This window comes from Homalodisca vitripennis, chromosome 3 (genome assembly GCF_021130785.1).
Source record: "Homalodisca vitripennis isolate AUS2020 chromosome 3, UT_GWSS_2.1, whole genome shotgun sequence".
Classification (NCBI taxonomy): Eukaryota; Metazoa; Arthropoda; class Insecta; order Hemiptera; family Cicadellidae; genus Homalodisca; species Homalodisca vitripennis.
In genome coordinates this window covers 187,647,552-187,674,929 of record NC_060209.1, presented here as the reverse complement: position 1 = coordinate 187,674,929, position 27,378 = coordinate 187,647,552, and the positions used below count along the sequence as shown (strand labels likewise).

Here is a 27,378-nt window from a genome sequence, read left to right as displayed (position 1 = left end):
GCTTCATTTAGTTTTTGCCTTTATCAAGCAGTGATAAGCTAATCTGGAGCTAGATTGAGCACTTCACACCTTGGCGACAGTCAGTTGGTTAGCCTAGCGTCAAAATGTTAAACTACTTGTTGATGGTAAGTAAAACTTCTTTTTTCCTTTTTGATCCTTGAAACTGTAATTATAATACTTTGAGTTTTATGGAATAAGTCATTTTACTTCACTTCTAACTACGACATTTCATCACACTTTTAATCTTGACATGAGTACTTCTGTACAAAATTATAATTTAGGCCGTTGCATATAGCAGAATGTGCTTTAGAAGATCTGCCAAGATTGTTCTGAATAACTACGACATTTCATCACACTTTTAATCTTGACATGAGTACTTCTGTACAAAATTATAATTTAGGCCGTTGCATATAGCAGAATGTGCTTTAGAAGATCTGCCAAGATTGTTCTGAATGCTTAGCTAATTTGAAACTGTGCCGTATTGCACCATATGGTGGAATGGCGAATGTTTACTCCATATTGATAACGAGGTGATAACAAAGTTTATAGATTTTATTGAACCTTAAAATATTCGATAGAGTAAGTTTGTTTCAGGTATTTTCATTATATGTTATACCTTTGTTCAAAGTCTGTTATAGACTATAAAAAGTTTGAAAGGATAATAGGAATTCGGACATTTGCCATCGTTATATGTTACCAAATGTATATCACAACGTTTCGAGGTTAAAATATATCCTCTTCGTCAGGTGAGAAGATAATTAGTGCATACAAGTTAGAACGTGCAGTAATAGAATGTCACTTGAAAAAAAATATATATATAAGAGATCAATCTTACCCGATCTGCTTGGAGTCCAGTCAGGAAAAAGTGACCCAGGCATTGTCACTGCACAGGATGCAAGTCATAAGCACAAGAAGTCAAGAATGCAAGCACACGTTTCACCAGCACAGGCGACAGTAAGATAGTTGCATCTTGTGCAGTGACATCGCACTATTGAATTTTCACCTTCCTGGACTCCTTTCTTTTTTTCCTTTTTTTTGGTGGCAGTCTATTGTTTTATTTACTAAGCTGTATTTACCAATTATCTTCCCACATGAAGAAGAGGAGAAATTTCAATCCACGAAACATTATTTGATACAGGTTTTTTTATTGAAAGGAGAAGCCGATCCCCTTTTAAGCCTTACTTTGCCCGTCCTCATGGGCCACTCTGGCCTGTGCGAGGATCTTATCAAACAGAATAACGGAGAGAGTCGATACAGACAAGGTCGATGGTACTGATAAATAGTGCAACGCTCACAGACAGGATTCGAACCTACGCTATCTCTAACTCAGACTCAAAGTCCAACGTCTTAGACCACTCGGCCATCTACACTCCCAGGTATGTTTTATATATATATATATACACCTGGGAGTGCCGATGGCCGATGATATATATATATATATATATATATATATATATATATATATATATATATATATATATATATATATATATCACTGTGTTGAATAGAAGAAAACAAAAGAACCATTTTTCAATTCTATATTTCGGGGGATTTAATAGCCCCGTCATCATGAAGTTTAAAATTAAAATTAATACAAAACTATAACACGTAAATAAGAATTAAGAAAACATAAATGTAAACACAGTGCATAACATTTGAGAAAGTCCAGCTGACGTGAAAATTTTCTAATTTAATCTTGTTGGAACATTTGATTTTTATGAAGGATCGAATACAACTTGTAATTTATGACCAATTTTCCAATTTTGAATCTATTAAAATTATTTAAAAAGTTATCTTCAAAAAATCTAATATACCAAATTAATTGTAAGTTTTGCTCCAAACAATACATTGGCCAAACATCGAACCATTTAAGAATCCGTATGACAGGGCATAGGTTTGACATTTACCATAAAGATGAAGATAAACCATTGACAAGACATTGTCTAGAACATAAACAAGACAAAATTGAGGAGTGTTTTAAATTAAAAGGAATACAGTAACTACCACCATGCCCTGATGAAAACTACAACAGATTAAAATTAAAGCACATGGAGCAAGCTCATCAAATTATGTTGAAGACAAAAAATCCATTCGGTCTAAATTTAAGATAACTTTTGAAATAATTTTAATAGATTCAAAATTGGTCATAAATTACAAGTTGTATTCGGTCCTTCATAAAAATCAACTGTTCCAACAAGATTAAATTAGAAAAATTTCACGTCAGCTGGACTTTATCAAATGTTATGCACTGTGTTTACATTTATGTTTTCTTAATTCTTGTTTACTTGTTATAGATTTGTACTAATTTTTATTTTAAACTTTCTGAAGACGGGGGTTTTAAATCCCCCGAAATATAGATGTGAAAAATGGTTCTTTTGTTTTCTTCAATTTAACACGGTGATTTGTGTGTGTGTGTGTGTGTGTGTGTGTGTGTGTGTGTGTGTGTGTGTGTGAGTGTGTGTGTGTGTGTGTGTGTGTGTGTGTGTGTGTGTAAAATCATTCACTGCAGCACATAAACTAAGTGCCTTTTTCCGCCAATGTCCTAAATATGTTAAGTAATTGTTAAGCCATACTTGGTTGTAATAATACTAATATCAAAATTATAATAAGTATTCCTTTTAAATAAATTAGTCAAATCTGAAGTATTTTACAATGCTCTATTGCTTATTGTTTTATTGTTATTGTCCTATTATTGCTTTACTGTTTTCAAATGTTTCATTGGAACAAAACTCAACCGCATTTGTTGGATGCAACATACAAAACACATATAACATCAATGTGGATTATTCACTGCAGTAAGCCCAGCAAGCTCTCTCAATTGACTCGTGGATTACACTTGACATTTTGACACTTTTGATATATTAAGTTTGTAACAAAATTACATCAGTGTGTCGATGGATATGCAGATATATTCCGTCCGGATAAATCTTCAAATACAGGTAGCGCTACATTTTAAATGTTTAACTATGGACTCTTTTATATTGGGTAGGATATTTTCGTAACTACCATCCGCTCATATTTTTTAAAAGTTTTGTGCTACGTACGGTTCGCTTAGTAAATGTTCGCCATTATACAGTGTGTCCACAAAGTCATGTCACACGTTTAATTGATTATAGCTATTCTAATCGCAGGTCTATGAAACAGATGTAAATTAAAACAGTTGTTTTTTTTTCTCATCTGTGACTAACGTTTATAAGAAATGGCAAATTTGTAACGCAAAGTTCAGTATATTTTGTGGCTGCCATAGTTTTATACTGTGATTTTAGTGCAGCGCGATTATCGTCGTGTTTTACGAAAATCGCTCCGACAGGCGCAGCGTTTATTGATGGGATAAGACGTTTAAGGGAACAGGCAGCTTTTGGACAAAACGCGGACAGGTAGGATACAAACAGGGGGTCAAACCGCAAAAACATTCAAAACCGTTTTGTAAGAAATCCAAAAACATTCTTAGTGGCAACGTGGACGTTTGTTGAATACTCCTAAGTATACAGCTCTCAATGTTTTCGAAAATCATAATTAAAAACTTAAACTATTGCTTTCTTTGAAGTCAGATGACAAATTAAAGACGTATGAATTGCTGTTGTTATTCTGTACGAAAATGGACTGGATCAACATTTTATATACCGAATTGTTTTTAGTGTTGAGGTTACCTTTCACTTGTCTAGAAATATGCGTCGCCATAGAATTCTATATTGAATACTTAAATCAACGAATTAGAGCGATTGAATCAATTATCCCAGAAGTTCTGGTCAAAATATGGGGGAGACCAAAGTTCGCTTGGACGTCTACAGGGTGATACATGACGCCCATATACATTGACGTAAAACTGTACTCTTTAATCATATGTTAATCTCACTCTCGTGTTGTATATGCTTCTGTAAATAAAGTTATTTAAAGGTGTGTCATATATACAACGAGTCAAAATTTAGTTTTTTTCTGAATAAATAAAAAATATGTTTTTTATCCAGAACTTTTCGTCTAAATAAATATACAATATAATTATGTATAATAAAAATATACAGCACGCAGGCTTCCTGTTTGTCCCACAGCGGTCAACATCCCTTCCCAGTGAGCGACTTTAATAAACCGAGGGACTTCTAATAGAACGAGGCACTCCTAATAGACTGAGGGGCTTCTAACAGACTAAGGGACTCCTAACATACCGAGGGACTCGTAACTAACATAACGAGGCACTTCTAATAGACTGAGAGGCTTCTAATAGAACGAGGCACTCCTAATAGACTAAGCGACTCCTGACAGACCGTAGGACTCCTAACATACCAAGGGACTCCTTAACAGAACGAGGCACTCCTAATAGACTGACTCCTGACAGACCGTGGTACTCCTACTCAACAGGCCGAGGGACTTATAATAGACGGGGGGAACTTCTAATAGACCGTACTCCTAACATACCGAGGGACTCCTAACAGAACGAGGCGCTCCTAATAGACTGAGGGGCTTCCAATAGACTAAGATACTCCTAACATACCGAGGGACTCGTAACAGAACGAGGCGCTCCTAATAGACTGAGGGGCTTCTAATAGACTAAGATACTCCTAACATACCGAGGGACTCGTAACAGAAACGAGGCGCTCGTAATAGACTGAGGGGCTTCTAATGGACTAAGATACTCCTAACATACCGAGGGACTCGTAACAGAACGAGGCGCTCCTAATAGACTGAGGGGCTTCTAACAGACTAAGATACTCCTAACATACCGAGGGACTCGTAACAGAACGAGGCGCTCCTAATAGACTGAGGGGCTTCTAATAGACTAAGATACTCCTTAACATACCAAGGTACTCGTAACAGAACGAGGCGCTCCTAATAGACTGAGGGGCTTCCAACAGACTAAGATACTCCTAACATACCGAGGGACTCGTAACAGAACGAGGCGCTCGTAATAGACTCAGGGGCTGCTAATGGACTAAGATACTCCTAACATACCGAGGGACTCGTAACAGAACGAGGCGCTCCTAATAGACAGAGGGGCTTCCAATAGGCCAATATGTACCTTTTTTTTTTAAATTTCTGTGTAGAGGTGGATTGTTAAACCAAACTTCACCTCTCCTAGTTAACCCATTCATTATACTATAGTTTAACCCATTATAAAACAGAAATCTGGTTTTTTTTCATCAACTGATACAACTGCAAAAAACCTAGGACACTGAAACCTCGTATTTTTAACACGCTTTTATAAGCTTCGGTTGTACCTATGTATGTTCTAGCAGTTCCTTGTACTGTATATTTTCTACGTAGAACACGAAATAACCTGAGTTTACGTACGTCTGCAAAACTATATACATCCATAAAACAGCATTATTCAGAGAGATACATCTATTGATTTTCAGTTGACATTAGATAGTTCCACTGATTTAAATACACTATCCTAAGAATATTTGTATATTCGTTTAAGACCACATGAGTATTTATTATGATAAGCAGTAAATTGTATATTATCGCTGTGATATCCAGTTCCGAGCAACGTTTCTATCTTCACGAATGTAAATCTTCGTAGAATTGTTTTGATATCGTGAGTTTATAGAATAGATCTTTGAACTACAATGAATGAGAGCCATGCTCCTTCATACATTTTTCAATCAGTAATTCCAGTTAACGTAAATAACTTACGCCTTTTTCACATTTCACAATTCTGCCCGTCCGGCAAAAAACCGGACGGGAAATGTTTCTTAGTTGACTGTTGAAGTGCAGGAAACCTTTTATATTATACGGTTACAACACAGGCACTACTAAACTGCTTTGTATAGGTGGGACTCTCTTTAAAGTGGGATGGAAATAAAACAATTTAAATTGAATCACTTGTGTGTAACATATGCTTGAAAGGTCTGCACAATCCAATAAATAAAATATATCTATACAACTCTTCGTGAAAATGTTTTGGAAATAACTCCTTAAAATTATATAAAATTGATGTTTAGATCCAAGTATTGGTCGGGCAGTTCCTTGTTAAATACATTATATTACTTTTTACAAAGTGAATAATATGCATCCCCCTCTCCAACTTTTGGAAGGAAATAAAGGGTTTGTATTAAAAACGTCACTGTGTTTACGGTGGAGTGACAAATAAAGTAAACCCTTGATATTGGATTCATCTAATCTTATCTATTTCTAGATCTGCGCGGCGAGAGCCAATTTCCATTGTATGAGGTCATGACCTTGTTTTTCGTGGAATCGATAGAGGAGTTCCTCTAAGAAATATTGTCTGCCGAGTTAGTTTAGTTGGAGGTTAAAATATACTAAATTGTTCGTTTGGATTTTCATGGAAATGTTTATTTAAATTGTATTATAGACTTAAACGTTTAGAGAATTGTTGAATAAACATATTGTAAGCTAAAGGCCTTTATTGTGACCATTACATTTTATCAACATTTCTACAAATGTTAAACCATTGTTGTATAACTTGGTTTATAAACTTGTTGTATAAAGTGAGAAATTGTCATTATATTTATAATATCCAATCTTTTATATTCGATATGTGGATATTTTCATTGCGTTTTCTGTGGCGAAACCATTGTTGCAGAATCCACCTACATTCTTTTATCATGTTCTATAGCCTTTGTAATTTCCATTTAATTTGCTGACTGTTTTAAAGTAAATCTTTGTAAGTCAGAAATAAAGAGCTGTCCTGTTTAGTTCAATTTTTACTATTTAACGTTTCATACTTATTAAATATTTGTACCAAAATGCTGTAATCCACAGACACCGGTTATTCTCTTCAATACTTACCATGGTATAATAGTTCAAAACATTTATGAATTTTCGTGTATCTTTAGTACACTTCTTCAGATAGATATAAGTTGTATAAATATTTACAAATAGTATGACAGAAAAAGAAAGTGAGGAATTAAACAAGAAAAACAAACAATACAAATAAATACAATAGATCAGCAGCTGATGGTCCATGACATGACGTGTGTGAATAAATTGAAGAAAATTAAATGTATCTTAAATTAAAACCCTTGTATGTCGTGTCTGAAGTACCAATTGGTGTGCAGTTTCACTTTTTTCAATTTCAATCTATTAATGTGTTCGTTTAAATTGTCAGGGATCTTATTTATACCTTTGATGATCTAACAATTTTATAGATAATCTAGAAAATCAATTGTTTGTCTACATTGATAGCGTGACTGTCTAAAGGTTTTCTACGTCGCTATGGACAATTTCAAATCGATGGCCAGTTAATCGTATACGTAAAGGATTCGATGTTTGGCCAACATACTGTTTTACACATAAATTACTAACAAATTGATAAATAAAGTTTTTAGTGTCACAGTTAATATTTCCATTGATATGATATAATAGGTTGGTTATATTACTTTTCAAATTTTTACTTGTAGACATGATCTTACAGGTTTCACAACGAGGTTTTTGGGCAAGGTTTACAACCAAAGGACTGTGATTCCTTATTTACCTTTTTTTATAAGATCAGTACAGACCAACATTTGTTTAATATTAGTTGGCTTTTTGAATAAAACTCTTTGTGATTTGGAAATAAGTTTTTATTTTCTAGAGAATTTTGAAGTAGGTTAACCAACAAACAGAAAAAATAATTATTTTATCCAAAACTGCCCTCATGATTGAGTTGATTTTGTAAAGGCCAGGATAAAATTTTGTTAACAATTTCGGATAGTTTTGGATAAAATAATTATTTTTTCTGTTTGTTGGTTTATTCAAATTGTTATTTACGACTTTATCGGGCTATCATAATTTTCTATAACCACAAGTTAATTTATTGATGTAATATCATTGCTGTAAAGTTTTTTTCACACGAATATAAAGATTTAGTTATACTTTTTTCACATAAGTGGGGTGACAACTGTTATAACTCAAATACTGCACAGTATTTGTGTCTTTTACATGTACTTTAGTTTTGTAACAAACCAGATTCTATAAAAACATCTACATCCAAGAAAGTAAGAATTTCATGAGAAAGATTATAAGTAAATTTGAGAGTTGTAAAGGTGTTCAATGTATGTTGAAATTCTTGAAGAAGTTCTTCACCATGGTTCCAATGAAAAAATACATCTTCTATAAAACGAATCGAAACCAAAGGAAGATGGTTCTGTGAATTTAGGAATTTTGTTCCAATAATCATATGAATAAATTGACAAAAGAAGAAACCATCCTTGTTGCCATGGCTGTACCTTTTAATTGTATATATTATAATTTATTCTGAAATCATAAATAATTATAAATATTCTTATAAAGGTCATTGTTTAAACAAAATGTATAAATTTTAGTAAGCAATTTGTAGAAGGTTTAGAGTGACAGTAAGAAACAACTTAACGCCTATTGAAATAACATATATAAAATCACTTAAAAATAACAAAAACATTGCAATAAAACCGTCTGACAAAGGAGATGAGGAAGTTATTCAAAACATGCAAGATTATGGCACCGAAGCAGAAAGACAGCTACTTGACCCGAATACATACCAACTACTTGTCAAAGATGCTTTTAAAGAATTAAAAAAACAATTATTAAACAATTTCTAAAACAACATAGGAAAAAATAAAGAATAAATTATAAACAATAAAATTATTAACTCCCGAAATGTCCAGAACTCCCACTTCCGAAAGTCCATGCTCACATTTAAAATTTTTATCCTTATTCTCTGTCGTCGTTATAACAGAAAAACTGATAATTACTTAAAAAGTATATTTTAGACGTAGTAAATATGTACCAAGTGTTATAGCTTTTATCCGTAGTCGTTCAGAAAATTAAAACCTGATGCGGAACTTTGTGCACAATCTTTATATCCATTCAATTGGAAATCTTCAAAGATTTTACCTGTAAAAATGATATGTTAAAAGTCGTGGATGGTACATATAGTAGGTAAAGATATTGATATATCGATTTTTGGTAATTTACAAGAAACCAATGTACAAAAATGTACTTCAATATAAAATCTTAGAATTTATTCTTTATTTACACAAATACTGTAAATCTTTTACGAATGTTATGTAAACGTTTTATGTTCCAGATTAGTGCTCTGCTGGCACTGAGCTGTGCCTGGGCGAATCCACCGCCATGTCATGAGAAGGGATGTCCCAACGTGACCATGTACCTGGGACCGAAATGGGGCTCCAAGGTCATCTATCCCAACTATCCCAAGTTTAGAGGTCCCAGTGAACAGGAACCATCGAGCGTCAATATTACTCTTAGTGATTCTGATGATCAGGTAGCAGTTTTTTCTTGTGGATTTGTATTTCTTAGTGGAAATTTAGAGTTTTTGGCTGAGCGTTAGCGAAGCCTATCACTTGAGAGGCTGGAAGAATTCATTTCTGTTTCTTTGTCCGCATGATATCTCGAAAACGAGCTGGAATTTTGTATGGAGCTTTGTTTCTATATTTGCAGCATCGATTTCGATTATGGTGCGTCTCTATCCATGAGATTGGGCTGACCGTCGATAAGATTTTCCCTCAGTAGGCTAGATGAGCTACCCTCTTTTCTGCCGGCGGAATGTAAACATTTTCTTTTTTTTCAATGATTTTCTGTCTTCCTGCAGGGCATCTCCAGAATTAAATGAGATGTGGGCTTGAAATTTTACCGAAGCTCACGAAGTCTGTTACGCGATAAGTGGAGTGGCGTACTCCTGCCTTGTAATACTATTATACAAAATAATTTAGTACAATACAAAATTATAATTGTATAGTTATACAATTATACGCTCCAAGCCCTCCTTTTACTCTCGTAAAAGCATTACCTCATCGTGGATGTGTGCCTGTACTTCACTTGTCTAATTCTTGTTTCTTAATTATATATTTTTATAACTTTGATGTTGTACAATTCAGCTTTTCCTCATTTCACAATTCGTGTTCGCTATTCCTTTCACTTGCTGCACATCTTTGAGCTTTAACTTACTTCGAGATTCAAAGGTCTCAAATTTGCACTCTTTACCATAAAGCTCACTCTAGAACATGTGTAATTTTTGGTTGGTACTCTCTTAAAAACGTCTTGTAATAAAACATTAATTTCATAAAAAATGTGTTTCCTTGTAATAAATCCTCCAATTACCAGGTGGAACTGTTTGCTGATGCCGTTGAAAATGACCGCAGAGTGCCAGTTCCAAACCGGCGGCCGGTGCCGGATGATGACAGCTTTACTTTGGACTTCCCCAAGGATGATTTCGACCCTCAGGCACTAACCCCTTCCAGAACTACCAACGACATCTTATTCGCAATCCCGAGATTACCCTTCATCTTTGACCTAGGTCTGCTCAACTTCACAGGCCAGAACCTAACAGGTACTTTATTCACAATAACGATCACTTCGAGTATTCCTTCTCTCATAAAGTTTGGATCTCCACAAAAGTTGTCAAAGGCTGCACACAGAAAATTCAAACTCTTTTATACCCTTATAAGGCATCACTCTTATATTTTGGATCCCATATTTTAGGCTCTCTGTCCCGCAGCTCACTATTTTTGGGACAACTTATAAACTTTGAATGTAAACCCATCTCAGGATGCACCTATTTTTAAATGTCTTTGTGGAAGGAAATGAAAAGTGGACCTTGAAGGTCGCTATCTCATGCCTGTACAAAATAAAAAACTGATTCAATTGTTGATATATTTATTCTGAAAATTAATAGACACATCATAATTACTTTTTGACAAACCCGAGAAAATTCAAACTCTGCCAACCATTTTCAACAATACAAAAATATTTTGAGCACATTTAATGTTTTATTTTTTGTATTTTTTTAATACATTGCTTAGTTGTGCTTGCGTATTAGGCTATAGCATTGGAATGAACAAATCAATGTACTTACATTTTTTAATATCAGTGTAAAAATTTATAAATACTCTTCTGCCATGTAATGCCATATTTGGGGATCTGATTAAAATGTACTAAAACTGATATAATTTTTCATACGACTTCAAAACTGTATTACCTCAACGCTTGACTATCAACCATATTCAAATCCAGTGACGCAAACATCCAAATTTTATTGGGCGTCCGGAAAAAACTTATGGTTGTAATTCTACTCTTGAAAATAAGCAAAACGTTCTTAAACATACAAATTAAATCCTAGAGAAGCGTGGAGTATCACCTCTCTACTTACTACTAATTCAAAATGCTGGCTTTTTACATATTTAAAGCTTAATATTCTGTAAAGTATAATTTGTCAAACAATTAACAGGATGGATAATATTATATGTGCAATTTCATCCTCTAATTCAGTATGATTATCTGATATCAATAATTAATAATAGTAAGTGATAAATAATAATTTATCGATCTTATTTGTTTTACGGTAGCTGCATGAAAATTATGGTTCTATCACTAATTTGCCATATTATAATTTTTTTCAACTAAATACTCCAATACTGGATAAATTAACTAGAACAAAATAGTAATTATTTTGTAATTAAGTAGTGATAAATAGGGGAAAATTGTGATGTGATTGAAATAGTTTCGAAGCCCACTTTTCCAGCAATTGATTAGATAAGCTAAGCTGTTAAGCTATAATGTTTATCTCTATCAATTCCGTGTAAATCGATTAACTTTCGAGGGACATTGTTAATTTTTTTTTAAGTGTAAATATTATGTATGCAGATAATAATAAGTAATGAAATAAGTTTTATATTAATATTCGGACTTTACATTATGTTGTGATTATTGCAGATCCTTTTTTCTTTTGCTGCTCGCAAAACTTCAACTTTTACGAAAAATATCCATATTCCAGAAAGTATTATATATCAAAATTGCTTGAGAGGGCTCTCAAATATTATGAAATAGTTTATATCTGAGATTTTATCTGCTATGGTTAAAAAAATATTAACGTGTTTCCAGACATTTTACATACTGTATGTATTTTTTTTCTGATCTGTATTGATAAATATTTTACAAGTTTTATAAATGACTATATACTTATCAGGTGACGGGTTGAAGGAAAAGTTATCCCAGCAAAGTGCGGAAAGTTTATTGCACGTTCGCCGCCTCTACCTGAACAACAACAAGATAAGGTTAGTCAGTTCTTAGAAATCGCTTATTCCAATAATACTCATCCTGGTTACTGGAACTTTTCTTCATATTTTCGCTTGTCATAATTTCCTGTTCCCAAAGCACCGTTTATAGTGAGTAATGTTTGTGTGTATACAAAAAATTGCGAAATACTCGTAAATAACTGTTAATTTGTTTCATTTCACACCACTTTTGAGTGTATACGTTTGCTCGTATACTTATCTTACTAATGGTCTCATATTTTTATATATTTCAGAAGAATATTAAAAAAAAATTAGTTGTTTGATCTCGTATTTCATAAACATTGTGTACTGAGTAGATCTATTAAGCTACGAATAAATATAGACAATAGAAAAATAAAGCGCTGTTTTTAACAACAAAAGTAATAAAAAATTAATTGAATGAGTTGGAAGTAAGTACTATTTTATTATAAGTAAAAAAATATTGTTTTAAGGAAACAGGCTTTTTTGACATTTTTCATCGTTCAGTGGTACATCAAGTCAGTAACAGTACTTTTCAAAAATCTGTTGTGAAACGTGTCAGGAAATGCGTTCCTCTTTTATGCGTGTCACAACTCTCCTGTATGATTTGTATATTTTAACCTAGATTTTAGTTATGTTAGTTATTGACCTGAGGAAGTGATTGGATAGCAGATCTCGAAACGTAGTGTTACTGACTAAAATGTGACTAAAAAAATGTGAATAGTGACTAAAATGTCACTAAACGATCTAAAATGTCCTGAAAAATCCTGTTTTCTTATCAATCCTCCCATAGTCAAAAGCCAATGTCAGACGAAGAATAACGTTTTATTTATTTTCAGAACTATAGAATAGTTTTCAACCTATTAACGTTTTAATTGGAATTTGTTATTGTATTAATAATTTAGATTTTTATCTACTATCAACCATGGGCCAGAGAAACCTTCTTGAACTATGCTTATTGAACTATGACGCACCGTTGATAGAACAGTCTTATCAGCAAATTTATTTTTATTTACTTTATTTTTTTTATAAAAACATACATTGAATCCATATACTACCATTCCTGTGATTATTTTTAGCATTTCTATATCAATGAAAGATATTGAATGATTATTGCATAGTTCGGAAATGTGTTAGGCGAATTGAAATTCGATTTTATGCATAACATGTTCCGTTCCAATAGTATGCCTTAGTTTTTTTATATATTTTTTTTATTTATATATATATATATATACATTTTATAATATTTTTCAATATCTTAGGACATTTTAGTGACATTTCATTTTGGAACGTTTGAGACATATGCATTTTATTTTTAAGGATATGTTATTTTACAATCTTTAATGATGTAAGGAATTTATTACTGTGGCTACTTACATTCCCAGCAGCAGTTCTGATTTATTCAAGGTTTTCGAAAATAGCCTCATTATTTATTTTTGATTTATTATATTATATAATTTATTAAATTTTGTAAATTATGTTTGATTATTGATTATTGGAATCGTTGACTCCAAAGGGTCGATGACTAGGTGATGACAACTGTGCTTCCTAAAAGTATGATTGACTATGAAGTCCACTAATTTTACAGTTATCAGACATCTCGTCTACTAACAGTGAGGTTGGCAACATTGTGTTCGACTGTATTACCATTGGGGCTTGGCAGCTGTTGCGTCGTAGATTGTCGTTATCAATGGCCTAATCTTTGGTTCGTTGTAATCTTACTGTAAGAACAAAGATTGATTTAATTAAACATCGGTTTGAACATTCAATTCAGTGAGTGTTAAAAAAATTATGATTTGCAATTTCACTAAGTTAGGAATTAATGAAAAAAAAGGAACAATTTAGTGGTTTGAATAGAAATAGCTACTAATTTCACTGTGAATATAAAGAAGTTAAGTCTAAATAAATGTATCTTGGGTTATTAGAAAATCTTTCTTATAAAAGTAGACATTTCTAAGATAGATGAATCTAGAGTAAATACATCCAGCTTTGTATTGTGACCCACATTTCAAAAAGCATCAGTGCCTCCGCTTGTTAGTTAAAGGTAGATTTGAGTCTCATTGCAGTATGTGATTATCGATAGAGATTCTTTACTTTAAACACTGGTATCCAGTAAATAGACAACTCTTTTTAGATCTACTCTCTGAACATTTTGTTGCTTTTAAGAAGTCCAGAGTTCCAAAGGTTCTAGAAGAGAAGAAGGCGGCTTGGAATGACATTGCTGAGGAGAAGTCCAAAGTAACTGGGAAACGGAGGGCTAAATAAGGTCTAATTAAAATGAAAAGTGATATTAAAAAGAAAAGGTACTTAAAGACAACAAATCCGTCAAGATGAAAGATTGTGCTGCTACCGCCGGAAGATAATCCGGTTTACAGAACGGTTTCAGTTGGCACAAAATCCAATCCGACTAATGATGATACAAGCAAGTACGGAGCAACATATTGTTACTTCTTCAAAAGAACGCCCTGAAGTAAAGATTCCCACTTTGCACGAAACTGAGGACATAAACGTGCCGTAACCTCTGTTACTAGTACTATTGAAACAGATTGAGATGATAAAACTGCAAAAAGAACAAATTAAATTGAGAAGAAAAATGAATCATGACTCAGAACTCAGAAAGATGACTGATTAACGTTTTATTACCTTATCCACTTCCCCTCATTTCTATTTTAATAAATAAATAAAATATATAGCCCGAATTCTGGGAATTACTTAAGCGTTGCAGCTATAGCTGTATCTGCTAATAGTTATTACAAGTGATGATCTAGGAAAGTGTAATAAGTTTAATTTTATCCAATTGAAAAAGTGTACATTTAGAAAAGAAATTACATTTATTGATTATTTTAGCCATATCCAAGGCTTTAGATATTAACATGTGCGTAACATAATAAAAGTTTATTTTACATTACAACCTAAAAATAATTTTAAAATTCAAGTTTTTAGGCCTTAAAACAGTTTTGACTCAATGTTTTGACCCTCTGATTTTGGAAGTGCTCTCCTGAGTTTGCATTGTGGTTCTCCACTGGTTAGTAACTGCAGTAGCTGATATTTAGACCGGCAGTCTTTCCAAGAAGGGGTTTGCGAAGCCTATCATGAGATGCAATCTCAGACAGAATGCACAATGTTTTGTGAAGTTTATTTCTGTAAATAATAAACACATGTTTAAGATTATGGTAAAAATAAGGTCGCTCTCTATCTTGTAATATGAAAATGCCATCAAAATATTTAGGACACGTGTAATAGGCCTCTGAATTCCTAATGTTATATGACTTTTCTTCGCTTTTAGAAAATGTGTGAGAGTGGGTGTTCTTAAAGCACATAAATTTAAAGCAAAATTGCAATACCCTCTGCAAATCAAATGGCAGTCACATTGTTGTCTCATAAAAATTGTATTTTATTTTAATTGCTATAGAAACGTAGAGGGAAAGACTTTTTAATCTCTGTGTAACGTAAATATAGTGTAAATAAAACATTATAGAATTGCAGGTTACTAACAACTTTATTCGTATTACCTGCGTTATAAATAATAAATGTATATTTTCACACAGAAACAGAATCACTTTTATAAAACGAATTCCTTCCATTTCCTGATGTTCCCTCCACCTCTAACCTTGGTAGTGTTGTTTCCATCTGACCACCTATGAGCTCTTAGTCTTCAACATTATTGTTTGACCTTTAATTCTTCCATTTCTTTTCACATGGTATGTAGGATAGCACATGTTACGATTATTGTAAGTACTCTCTCCAAAGAAATTATTGAACACCTACCTACAATGGGAAACATTTGTTTCAGTTGACTGGATAATCTTTATATTATTTAAAGAAAGAAACTTTATTTCTCTAAAATAAGTTACCACATTTACACCAGAATTACCAACAATAATGTTAACAATATATTACTACATAATATTAAACATAAGAAAACACTATTGAGAGTCTCGGATGCACGGGCTTGACCTGATACTTGCTACACACTATTTTCACTAATGTCATTATCTGCTACAGTTTTTTTTTATTTATTAAGCATACTTTTATCTAGTAAGGATTAAATAGAAACTACACTGACCATCATTTCTTGCTGTTTCTGTGGAATGACTCGCCTTCGGCTCGCTAGGGGCTACGCTCCCAGGCCCCTAGGTAGGGTGTTGGCAAAAATTCGGGGATAAGAGGAATTGGGTATTACCTGATGAGTACTTTATCCAAGTCAGTAATGTTAATCAGATTATTAGGTAGGGTGTTGGCAACATTCGGGGATAAGAGGAATTGGGTATTACCTGATGAGTACTTTATCCAAGTCAGTAATGTTAATCAGATTATTAAATTAATTAGGGGGTTTATTTTTACGTAGGGGATTTACGTAGGGGATTATTTTGTATTACCAGGAACTTTTAGGGGGAGAGGCGTTTCATGTTGTAGGTGGTAAAGATACACGTGGTTCCCTTCTGAGGAGTATTTTGTCTGTGAACATAAATATAATTCACTCTGTCCCTATCTACTATTGACCTTCGCTAACGCTCAGCCAATTCGCGATGTGGACTAGTAGACGTATATTAGTCACTCGTTTACGTAGTAATGCAATCTCAATCTGGAACTGTTATGAATTGCACACATTTTTGTTGGGAAAAAAGATGTACAACAAAATAGCTACTGAACCTTTCTTGTAGATTCTATCAATGTTTTGTGATTTAAGGTAGGACAAACGATTCAACCGCTATCGACTCGAGTTACAAAATTGTCACGTCAGAATTACAAAACATTAACATTTATTAGCCAAACCGATGGTGATAGAGCAGCAAATCACCAAACCTTTTTTTGTAGATTGCATTATTTTGTATAAATATCCGATTTTTATTTTATCCTAACTTTGAAATTGCATTTCTTTTTTTTTGTCTATATAAACAAATTTGTGTTTCATGTACACTATCCGGCTATTCTGCACTTGAGACTAGTAAATTTCTCTCTTCAGCATCTAAAGTAGCTTGCACATTAATACGTTCATGTACTTGTACAACTATTTAAGTTTAGATATACATCTCCAAGTACTGGTGTGTTTTTTTTTTCATGGGTGATTGCAGTCTAAATACCAACCTAATTTAGCTAACGAAAACGCCTTTGGCAGTGATATCAATATTTTGTAATATTGATGGAAACTTTTTTTCATTCTTCATCTATAATTTCATACAAAATTACAATGGTATCAATTATTGAAATGTGTTCCAGTTATCTTCCAGTGCTGACGTTCCCGGTTGAACTGGAGTACGCGCTGGCCATGTTGAGGTTGGACAACAACCCACTCTATTATCTCTCCAGCTACACTCGCTTCGAGCTGTCCAGGCTTGGAAACCTTAAGGTATTATTGTTAACTTATCAGACACACAAAAACACTATAAAGAAATGGAAAAGGACTGGGGCCATTAATGGTTAAAAGGCAACACAGCACTAGTCCGACCTAAATGTGAAGATGGCCACGTTCGAAATTAAAATCACTGAATTTCATTGTTCATCCGTTGACAGTTACTCACAAAGGCTTCAGCCATTTTTGAAGTGCAGTTATTATGTAATAGTTGTTTGAGTGAGTTGATGTGTCCTGCAGAAATTCTGTTAAACGCAGAATTACTTAGTTCACACGATTTCATAAATGATAAATATTTAATTAGTGACAGGTCAAATTAATTTATTTTTATTTACTTAAAAAACTAGTTTGAATTTAAAATAATCAAACTGTGGCTTTGATGACCGATTTTAGGGCATTTCAAAGTTAAATATAATTTTATTGAATTATTTTGATCAAATTAAGTGTCAGAGACAAAGGAAAGTGAAACAACAACTGGTTATGACCACTACACATACTGCACGATTGATCATCTCACCCTTATAGAAAACAAATAAAACTGGTTTAGGCTATTTTATTCTACAGTACATGAATTAATTTTAGATCTTAAACCTGGCTAACACCGGTCTCTACTACCTGGACTCTCTGTACTTGCCGTCACTGGAAGTCCTGGACCTCAGCAACAACCGCCTCTCCTCTGTGCCTCTAGCCTTCGAGAAGATGACCAGTCTGCGACACCTGGACCTGAGTGGCAACAGGATCTCCTCTTTGTACGGCCTCAGCCTCGTCTCCTTGTCGCAACTCGAGTTTCTATCCTTGGCCGGCAACGGAATGATCTACCTCTGGCACGACTTCCAGTCTCTTTACAATCTCCAGGAGGTTGGTAGAAATGTTACCTTCCCCAAATACCTTTATAAGTACTGCACTGTGATTGTCTAATAAATCGAGTATGATTCATAGTGAAAATACAATGTAGACCATCCATCTTAAAAAGCAATTCGCATAAAAAAGTAGTAGCGTATGTTTATCCACCCATATGAAGTTGAACAAGCAGATGTACCAACATGAACAAAAACAGTTTCGTTTTTGGCCTTAATTTTTAATTGGATGTAGCTTTTTCAATATAAAAACACAATTATTTTTAAATTTTATAATTTTATGGATTAAATTTTGTGTACTAAAATAAAATCTTTAATGTTACAGATAAAGTTTTTAAAATACTAGTTGCATGATTCCTTGTTACGTTTTAGCCCAGTAAGTGGTACAAAACTAGTAAAACAATTAGTTTTTATTTTTCTAAAAAAAAAATAACAATATTTGATATTATTATTTATGAGTGACACGCAATTTAAATATTAAGACGTGTATTGATAATTGTATAAGATTTACAATTAACTCATTGTTTAAACATGCTATAGTCTAAAACAATACCTCAGTTGGATTATTTATTTTTCATAATTTGATAACATTAATTCGAAATTAAATTTCTCATACATAAATATTTCGAATAAAACGTATTAACTATAAATTACAACCCAAAAACTTCTATTTTAGACGCTCCACCGAATGGTGAGATTCCATATAGCTTTTTTATTTGTGAATATATTTAAAAAAGTCTTATAAAAAATAACTTTCGTGTTTTTAAGCCAGAAAGTTTTTACTAAATGATTTGTTTTGCGCACCACACTAAATTATTTATAACTACACGTTTAGAAAATAAAAGAAAATCGTCTGCATTATCATGATTATAAAACAGTTATTTTTAATTTCGATATCGATCTCAAACGGCGTTCTACACTCTGTATGTATAATCCACTGAATTTGTACAATATAATGAAAATAGGTAAAGGAAAACAAGTTGTAATAAATTAAAAACCTTTGCATGTTTGTTTTGAACAAACCTATTTGATCAATAATAAAGGTTGCATTGCAGGTTCTACAAATAAGCACTAAAATACATCGGAATAAATTCTGTGACATTAAACCGCCATTTTGTCCAGCTGCACCTGAATGACAACATGTTGGAGCATGCATTTCGAGTTTATGCACCATCTGACACGGACTTGTACTTGAGTGGGAATCCTTGGAAGTGTGACTGCTCTCTTCTGAACTTAGTTTTAGACTCGACCTCACGCATTGTTGACAAAGACAATATGACGTAAGTACATTATTAGCTTACGTCATAGTTCACATGATGCGTTTCACATTTTTATTTATCACATAAGGCTACTATAAGTATGTTACTTGTAAATACTAATATCTTGACAAGAATATAATAGTGAAAATCCAGATTGCAAACCAAAGCCTATACAATGCTATTTTGCATAGTACAAATGTAATGTATTTGTAAGTTGTAAGTTAATCTCCTTATTCATATGAATAGAATGTACAGTGTTTGCATTCAATAGAATGAAATATAGTTATTACACAGAATGCTGTACTTAAGCTTACAAGATCAATTAAACTTGTAAATATTCCTCATCGTACAGAGACGTACCGATCAATTAATTATTCAATTTTAATTATACAAACTATAGCCTACCTAATTCATATTGAAATCCCTAAGATTGTTCAATATCTTGTGATGTCGAGTGCATTCAGTATTTTTAATGTTAATGAACATATTGAGTGTTATCTAATAAAAATTGTGTTTTAAACAATATTATATGGAATAAAAGTGTGAAAATATTACAAACATTACTTTCCCTGTTTAAACAATACATTTTTTCTGTATCGGCCATGTTTTCAACTACTGAGTTGACTGCTAAACATACTTCTTCCCAGGCTTTTCTTGTTGCATTTCTACCCTTATAAATATCTGAAGTGTTGTCCAATAACACAGCTTGTGATTTAACTAGTAATATTAAAACAGGGCAAACTCCTTCCATAACTTATAAACAAGCCACTGAATCACACAAAATGAAGACACCGCCAAAACGGAGCCTAGAATCACATAGGCCACTCAGCCAAAAGGACGACCAGTCTGGAATATTTATTAATAAAAGTAAACTATTGTAAATATTCACCACTGTAATTCATCAAAAGAGGCATAAGAAAGTGTATTATAAAAATGAATCAAAAAACATTTTTATCCTTAAATGTAAAAGGTTATAAAAAAGCAATAACACTAAAATGTATTATAAGGATTGCATATGCATATCAATCTTTATCCTTACCGGTTCATTTCTGTGCTGGGCACGTTTCAATATTCGCACACAGGCAACCGTATTTTTTATTATTTATTATACAGATTATATAGGCTAAGTGTGGATGCGGTGTTAGGAGAGAATAGTCGGTTTACATACATTTTACATATTCTAATGCAGTAGTTCCAGTTTCCTCAGTCTTAAGATGGCGGTGAGAGGTGTGAGATTAATCGCTTAGTTGTTATAGAGCGCCACCTTGTTTATGAATAGTTAATGTGTGGATTAGAAACACCCAACAGCAAGAGATGGTGTTTGGTGTTTCCCACTAAATTATTACGGATGACAAATATTTACATTTTAATTTATACAGTATATTCTTACAAACATTTATACTCATCATTACCAAGTATACAATCCTTGTTAAACATTTTCATGCTATCGTTTTCTTATAATGTTTTATATCTACGGATAAAAATGTTTGTTTAGTATTAAACTATGCTTGATACATTTTTAACACACTTTCGTATGCCAGTTGCCTCTTTTGATGAATTACTGTGGTGAATATTTACAGCAGTTTACTTTTATTAATAAATATTCCAGACTGGTCGTCCTTTTGGCTGAGTGGCATATGTGAGTCTAGGTTCGGTTTTTGGCGGTGTCTTCAGTTTGTGTGATTCAGTGGCTTGTTTATAAATTGTGGAAGGGATTTGTGCTGTTTTAATATTACTAGTTGAATCACAAGCTGTGTTATTGGACAACACTTTAGATATTTATAAGGGTAGAAATGCAACAAGAAAAGCCTGGGAAGAAGTATGTTTAGCAGTCAACTCAGAAGTTGAAAACATGGCCGAGACAGAAAAAATGTATTTGGTAAGTACTTTTTATTAAACAAAGTAAATTATTGTTTAATAAATACAAATACATACTTTGGCATTTTAATTTATACAGTAAAATCCTACTAACATTTATATTCATCATTACAAGTACAACCCTTGTAAAACATTTTAGTGTTATATCTTTCTGATAATCTTTTACATCGACGGATAAAAAGGTTTGTTTAGTTTTATCCTTGATAAAATAACTGCAGTATAAAATATCTTAAAGTATGTGTTCGTAGTCTGATAATAACACCGGTATGGTTTTGTTTCTAGTTTATTTTTACAAAAGACAGTTTAATACCATTATCCAGGAAATTTGCTGAAACATAAAAAAAAAATATTAATCTGATGGTAAATAAAAATAAATGGCATAAATTCAGAATCATTATCCTATGTCATATAAAAAGTATAGATCAAAGATTACAATAAAGAAGTGTACTAAGTCAACTCTAAAACAACATTTAGAAACATTAGAAATCTGAATTTTTCTGATCATTTATCGATGTTTGTAACAGCAATTCTAAAGTACTTTTTATATTTTTTTAAAATTGGCCAAACTTTAGACAAAATACTATTTAATTCCGATTTTAAGTAAATAATACTGTTACTAAACCTTATTTCTAGGTATCCAAGTGAAAAACAAAGATAACAATTTTATGATGCTTAAAAAAAAAACACTTCAGATCGTGAATATAGATATTATATACACAATATGTTGGGATACATAAATTCATCTTAACTTGCATTGGGTTGTACTATAGAGTGATCTAGTTCGCGTAGTTGTTCAGTTCTTTTGCCAAAATCCTAAAAAGATTCACTTGATAAGAGTTTCATTTAAATATTTTGAGCTGCTCTAAAATTTTCAAATATTTTGCATGTAGGCACATTAGACCATCCGAAAAAGTGGTTTTGTATGCCTTATAAATACATTATGGGTTATGTATAATAATGTGTTCTAGTCTAGTTTAAACTAGATGAATATACCAGTATGTCCAAATACACAGAGTATTATAATTTTCTTACTTATTTGTATTATTGATGCCCCTAATTTTTAGTTCTCTGCATTCCTTAAGTACATAACTGGAAGCAATGCCCTCTGCTCAGCAATCTGTACTTATACACCTAAAATGTGGCATTTTGCCAATAATCAGAGTATAAACGATAAGAAGACTGAGAGTATAAACTTTCATTCAAAAATAATGAAGACTTAAAAAAATGAATGAAAACTGTTTTAAATCATTTAAACTACTTGGCATTTCCCTAGATAGTAATGAAAATGTCCATGGCCTTTTTAGGAAATTGTCGTGTGTTATTATTTTTAAGGAAACTGAGGTATTATGCCAGTCCTGATGTTTTACTGATAGCTTGTTTTGCTCTCTTTCACATTAATGTAATGTAATACGGTGTACACCTCTAGGGATTTACCGCAAAATAACTTCTATTTTGCAGAAGTAAGCATTAAGGGTATTGGCTGGATTATCTAATCAAGAATCCTGTAGAGCAAGTTTTCTCACATTTGTACACGTATGCTCATAGTAATGTAGTCTTTATTAAAGAGATATAAATGATTTTTACACACAGTTTAATACATAATTATCAAACAAAAAACAAGACCTTAATGTACACCGAGTATTAGATAAAGTAAAACAGTGAAAAAGTTGTCAACACCAATAATTTAAATTATTGAATACGTTACCAGTTAAAATTAGCGTGTTACCAAATAATGAGTTTGAAAGTTTTATCTAAGTGGCTTAAATGTAACGAATTTTAAAACAATTAAAGAGTATATGTCTTATGAAAATTTAAGATTTTATTTTTTAATTTAAATTGTCAACATTGTTATGGTACATAATATATATTTTGGAAATTTAGATTTATTCTGACGAAGCCTAATGTAATTTGTTAACCTTATTTAATAGCTAATACAGATTCGTATTTCTTGATATTTCAATACCAACAATTTTTTTCTAACGAAAGGCAAAGGTTACTCTGCTTATCTTTTTTGATTTGTTGGCAGGTGCTAATTCGGTCAAATTTGTTTGTTAGTCTCCTTGTATTCTGGTAGGATTGACAAGTCTAAGATCTATTAACCTTAGTAATGAGTTGATGAATATTCTTGTAGAGTTTTCTTCGCTCTATTTTCTTTTAGTGGAGTTCTTTAAAAAAGTCATCTGTACGAGTTTTGTGGAAGTATACAAGATTAATATACAGAATTTTGTCATGATGAGTCTTGTATCAGTATATCTTCCTTCGCATTATCTCCAAGCTTATTCTCTTGCCTGGTTGGTTGGTGGGATTGGAAATTCTTATGAAGATTTTTAGAGGTTTAAAAGGTATTGAATTGTCTGCCCTCCCAGGGAAGCTTACCTCTTTAATTTCTTCACAGCTCTCTTTTTGAATCCGAGGAGACACCAATTTGACGCTCCAGATCTATCTAAAGGGACATTATCTTTTTTTACTACTTCCCAACTTTTTTTCTTTTCTCATTCTGGGATACATGCCATACCAACTGGGAAAAAAGTTGCAATTGGCAATAAACTCTCCATATGATCCTCTTTGTGGTGGTACGGTAAACAAACATATCTGTATTACCTAAATATTTCTTCTGAAACCACCGCCATGGATCCCTGTCTCTTTTTAAATGATGTTTTATTTAGTACAAATTGTTTTGTTCTTAATTTAAAATTGTATCCGTGTGTTCCAAATAATATTTTCCCATTTGTGATTTGATTGATTCGAAACACATTTTAATAAAGGATTAATAATTTTATTAAAAACAAAAACATTATATCTTACATAAAATATTATATTTTCAGAGAAAAGCATTAGGTTAAACCATCACTCGATTACACTAAGTCCGTGTTTAACGTAACAAAAAGTAAAAACCTTAAAAACTGAAATCGGTTTTTTGTCCATATAAACAAAATATATTATACTATCAAATACATTTTTATATAAGTCAAACAAACCATACTGACTCTGGTTTTTATAGTGAATCAATCTATAGATACATGTTCTAAAAAGACTAAAGAATTTCTCACTGGAACAAACAAACTAAAACAGGAAAGTCAACAAAAATAAACTATTTTCTTAAATAAAAAACAAAGTCCGAATAAAAATATACTTTTAATTACGAAATAATACGTTTAACTAGAAAGTCAAATTCAATTAATAATTTTTCTGGAGCAAAATCATTGATCCTACACAAAGCGTTCCTCAAATCGACCTACCCCCAGCCTGTGCTCTGGTAACAAGAAGACGCTCTCACCCTTCCAAACTTATATAAAATGTTCAACAATTACATAGAAAACATATGTTTCATTTAAATGTTCTAGCTTTCCTACGACTAGGATCAACCAGTTCTACAATGTAATAGAGCTTATGAACCTTATAGGAAAACATGGTCTAGCATTATTCAACCTTTTTATTAACTACTATAATTTTTATGTATCAAATATAAATTATTATTTTCCTACAATATACAATCGATACACTATCACGATGAAAATGCTTACTAAATTCGCAATCACGTTGAACATATTGGACCGATATTAATAAAATTTTGTTTGGACCCCTGGTCCCCTAGGGTCCCTGGTTACCATATAGGACTATTCCTATGTCGAAAATTGCTTCTGGTTACGCCCCACTGATCTCTCTAAATTTACGAAAAATCCCATCATGGTATCTACATTTGCACAACGGCAAACAAACGTTATTAATAGAAAGAGCATGTCGAGCAATCGACTATTCTGTGTAAAAACTATTTTATGACAGTACAACTGTATGTTTATAAATTTAACCACTGTTTTCAATTTTTACATCTATAGTGTTATAATCGTATAGTAAGCTTCATAATACAACATTTCTTTTTACAACTTTTTTGCAACGGTGGTTAATAGCATTTCTAATAAAATAAAATAAAAAGTGTTGGTAAAAATATACTTTTTGCTATACATTTTAGTAAATATTAAGTATGCAGTGCTTGATCAGTACTGTAATGTACATATAAACTATAAAGTTACAATATAACTTTTACCATTAATTTAAAGCCTCTTATGAAACTTATCTTAGTTGTCTTTTGACAGACAGGCTTCTCGGACCTGTATATGTATATTATTTTCTATATCGGGGGAAACAATTCAAAATCAACTTGGGCACTAAAAGTACTAAGACCTGAGTAAATTATAATGGCCAGAAATATAAACTTCTGGCTATATTTTCTTGATCGTGGTAAGAAGGCATTTTCAAAATTGGTGTCGGAAATGTAATTCACTCGAATTAAAGGTGCTCATACATTTTCAAAGCTTACGAAAATGCGTGCGATGCCGCAGATTACTCATAGTAATGTATTAGAAAAATAGAAAAATTGCAATAATCAGCAGCCACATCAATAATATGTAATTTGTAAACATTTTATTTTTTTGGTATGCAATGTGAAATAATATAAAAAATCATCAGTAAGTTAGTTAATTTAAAAGTATTCACAATTTGAAAATTTTCCGAAATATTTTGAAGGATTCCTTAATGGATCTTACTGTTATCTTAAAATTAGATATTTTAATCGCAGTATTTTTTCATTAGTGGTGTACATTTAGAATAATAATGAAAACCTATGATTTTCGAAACTAATTAAATTAATTTGTGAAATGGCAATACACTTGATTTGACTTAACCAATGGAACGGTGACTTTTGGGGTAGTTAGGGCCTGATCCTTTAAATGATTCTTGATGTAAAATTCCCGCAGGTGCCTTGACGGTGACCCCAGACACCCGACCCCACGGCCCGTGACCTCTCTGACCCGGTCTAATATGAAGAGCGCATGTGAGCGCAGCATATGGGAGACTGTGTCAGAGGGCTGGTCCACTGCCAGTACATGGGTCCTGCAGCATTCGCCCAGTGTTTCCACGATATGCGACTTCTTGGGCTGTGTTCTGTTCTCCATTCTTATAGTGCTAGCTTTGCGCACAGTCCGCCAAAGGGTGACTCCACTGCAGCTCCCTTACACTATACTGGACAACAAACAGGCTGCGTGACGTCATCCGTGCAGAGACTTGTTGTTGTGTATTGTAAACAATTGTGTTGTTCGTATAAATTTAAAGCATTTAGTGATTTTGTAAGTAATATTGTTCTTTAGTACTTCATTGATATTTTTTTATTTTCCCTGTTGTGTTTGTGAGTGTTTTTACGGAACAATTGTACAATTTGTGCGTATAAAAACAAAGTTTGCTTGCTCGTTTATGTTCGATTAGTAAACCTCTAAGTTTGTATTTGTGATTGATAATGTTTGTATTATACGTAATTAATTGACCTAGGTATTTATTTTTAGAAAACAGCTAGGCTAACAGTTTAAGATTAATCTTTTTGCTTTGGTATCTATTCTCGAACAATAAGAGTTGATTTTGTGGGGGCCAAAGATGTTTATGATCTTTTTGTAATTTATGTTTTTATTGTAAATAAAAGATTTTGTCGTCAAATATGGTTATCTTAAACATCCTTTTCATAATAGTAAAATAAAGTAATATTGAAGTAAACTAAAATTTAAAACAGATTAATTTCTCATATGATTTTATCCACTTGTGTCAGTAACTCTCTGAAAGTATACAACAAACTAAAACGTCATATTATAAAACTTCATTAGTACGTAATATTTTTTAACGATCGTGTAAAGTACGAGGATCAATAAAGGTGATTTGAAAATTAATACAGAATAATATTCTAAAAGCAAAGATTTTCCTATATAGATACTTTCCAATGAAACCCAAAATATGATTTTTAGTGGTTGTTTAAAAAACCCGATTAGTATTAGAAACTTAATTTTTTTTAATTTGCAAAAGATTTTTTTATTATTAACTAGCTGACCCGGCGAACTTCGTACCGCCTTAAAGGGTCCACAGCATCCACATTGGTGCTTGAAATGTGCAGAATAAAAGACAAAGTAAAAAATAAATCAAATAAGGTCCTATGTGATTTTTTTCCCTTCACAACTAATCTGAAATTTAAATAGAAAAAACAAAATAAAAAACACAATTCGTAATTTATCTAAAATAATTTA

General features: G+C 32.4%; 1 protein-coding gene across 1 annotated transcript; it reads left to right on the top strand.

Annotated features, from left to right (window-relative positions):
• Positions 1 to 26,390, top strand: LOC124357873. The gene is made up of 8 exons (XM_046809959.1): positions 1 to 125; positions 9,005 to 9,202; positions 10,042 to 10,267; positions 11,903 to 11,990; positions 17,190 to 17,319; positions 17,905 to 18,180; positions 19,302 to 19,459; positions 26,071 to 26,390. Exons 1-8 carry the CDS (start codon positions 105 to 107, stop codon positions 26,357 to 26,359), a joined length of 1,386 nt encoding a protein of 461 aa, XP_046665915.1. The 5' UTR covers positions 1 to 104; the 3' UTR covers positions 26,360 to 26,390.
• Positions 26,391 to 27,378: the final 988 nt, after the last annotated feature.

What these genes read in the sequence shown, in the direction of transcription:
- LOC124357873 (XM_046809959.1), top strand. Translation starts at nt 105, where the DNA reads ATGTTAAACTACTTGTTGATG. An exon ending in CTGAACAACAACAAGATAAG is followed by an intron (nt 11,991 to 17,189) that starts GTTAGTCAGTTC and finishes AATGTGTTCCAG; the next exon opens with TTATCTTCCAGTGCTGACGT. An exon ending in CTCTTTACAATCTCCAGGAG is followed by an intron (nt 18,181 to 19,301) that starts GTTGGTAGAAAT and finishes CATTTTGTCCAG; the next exon opens with CTGCACCTGAATGACAACAT.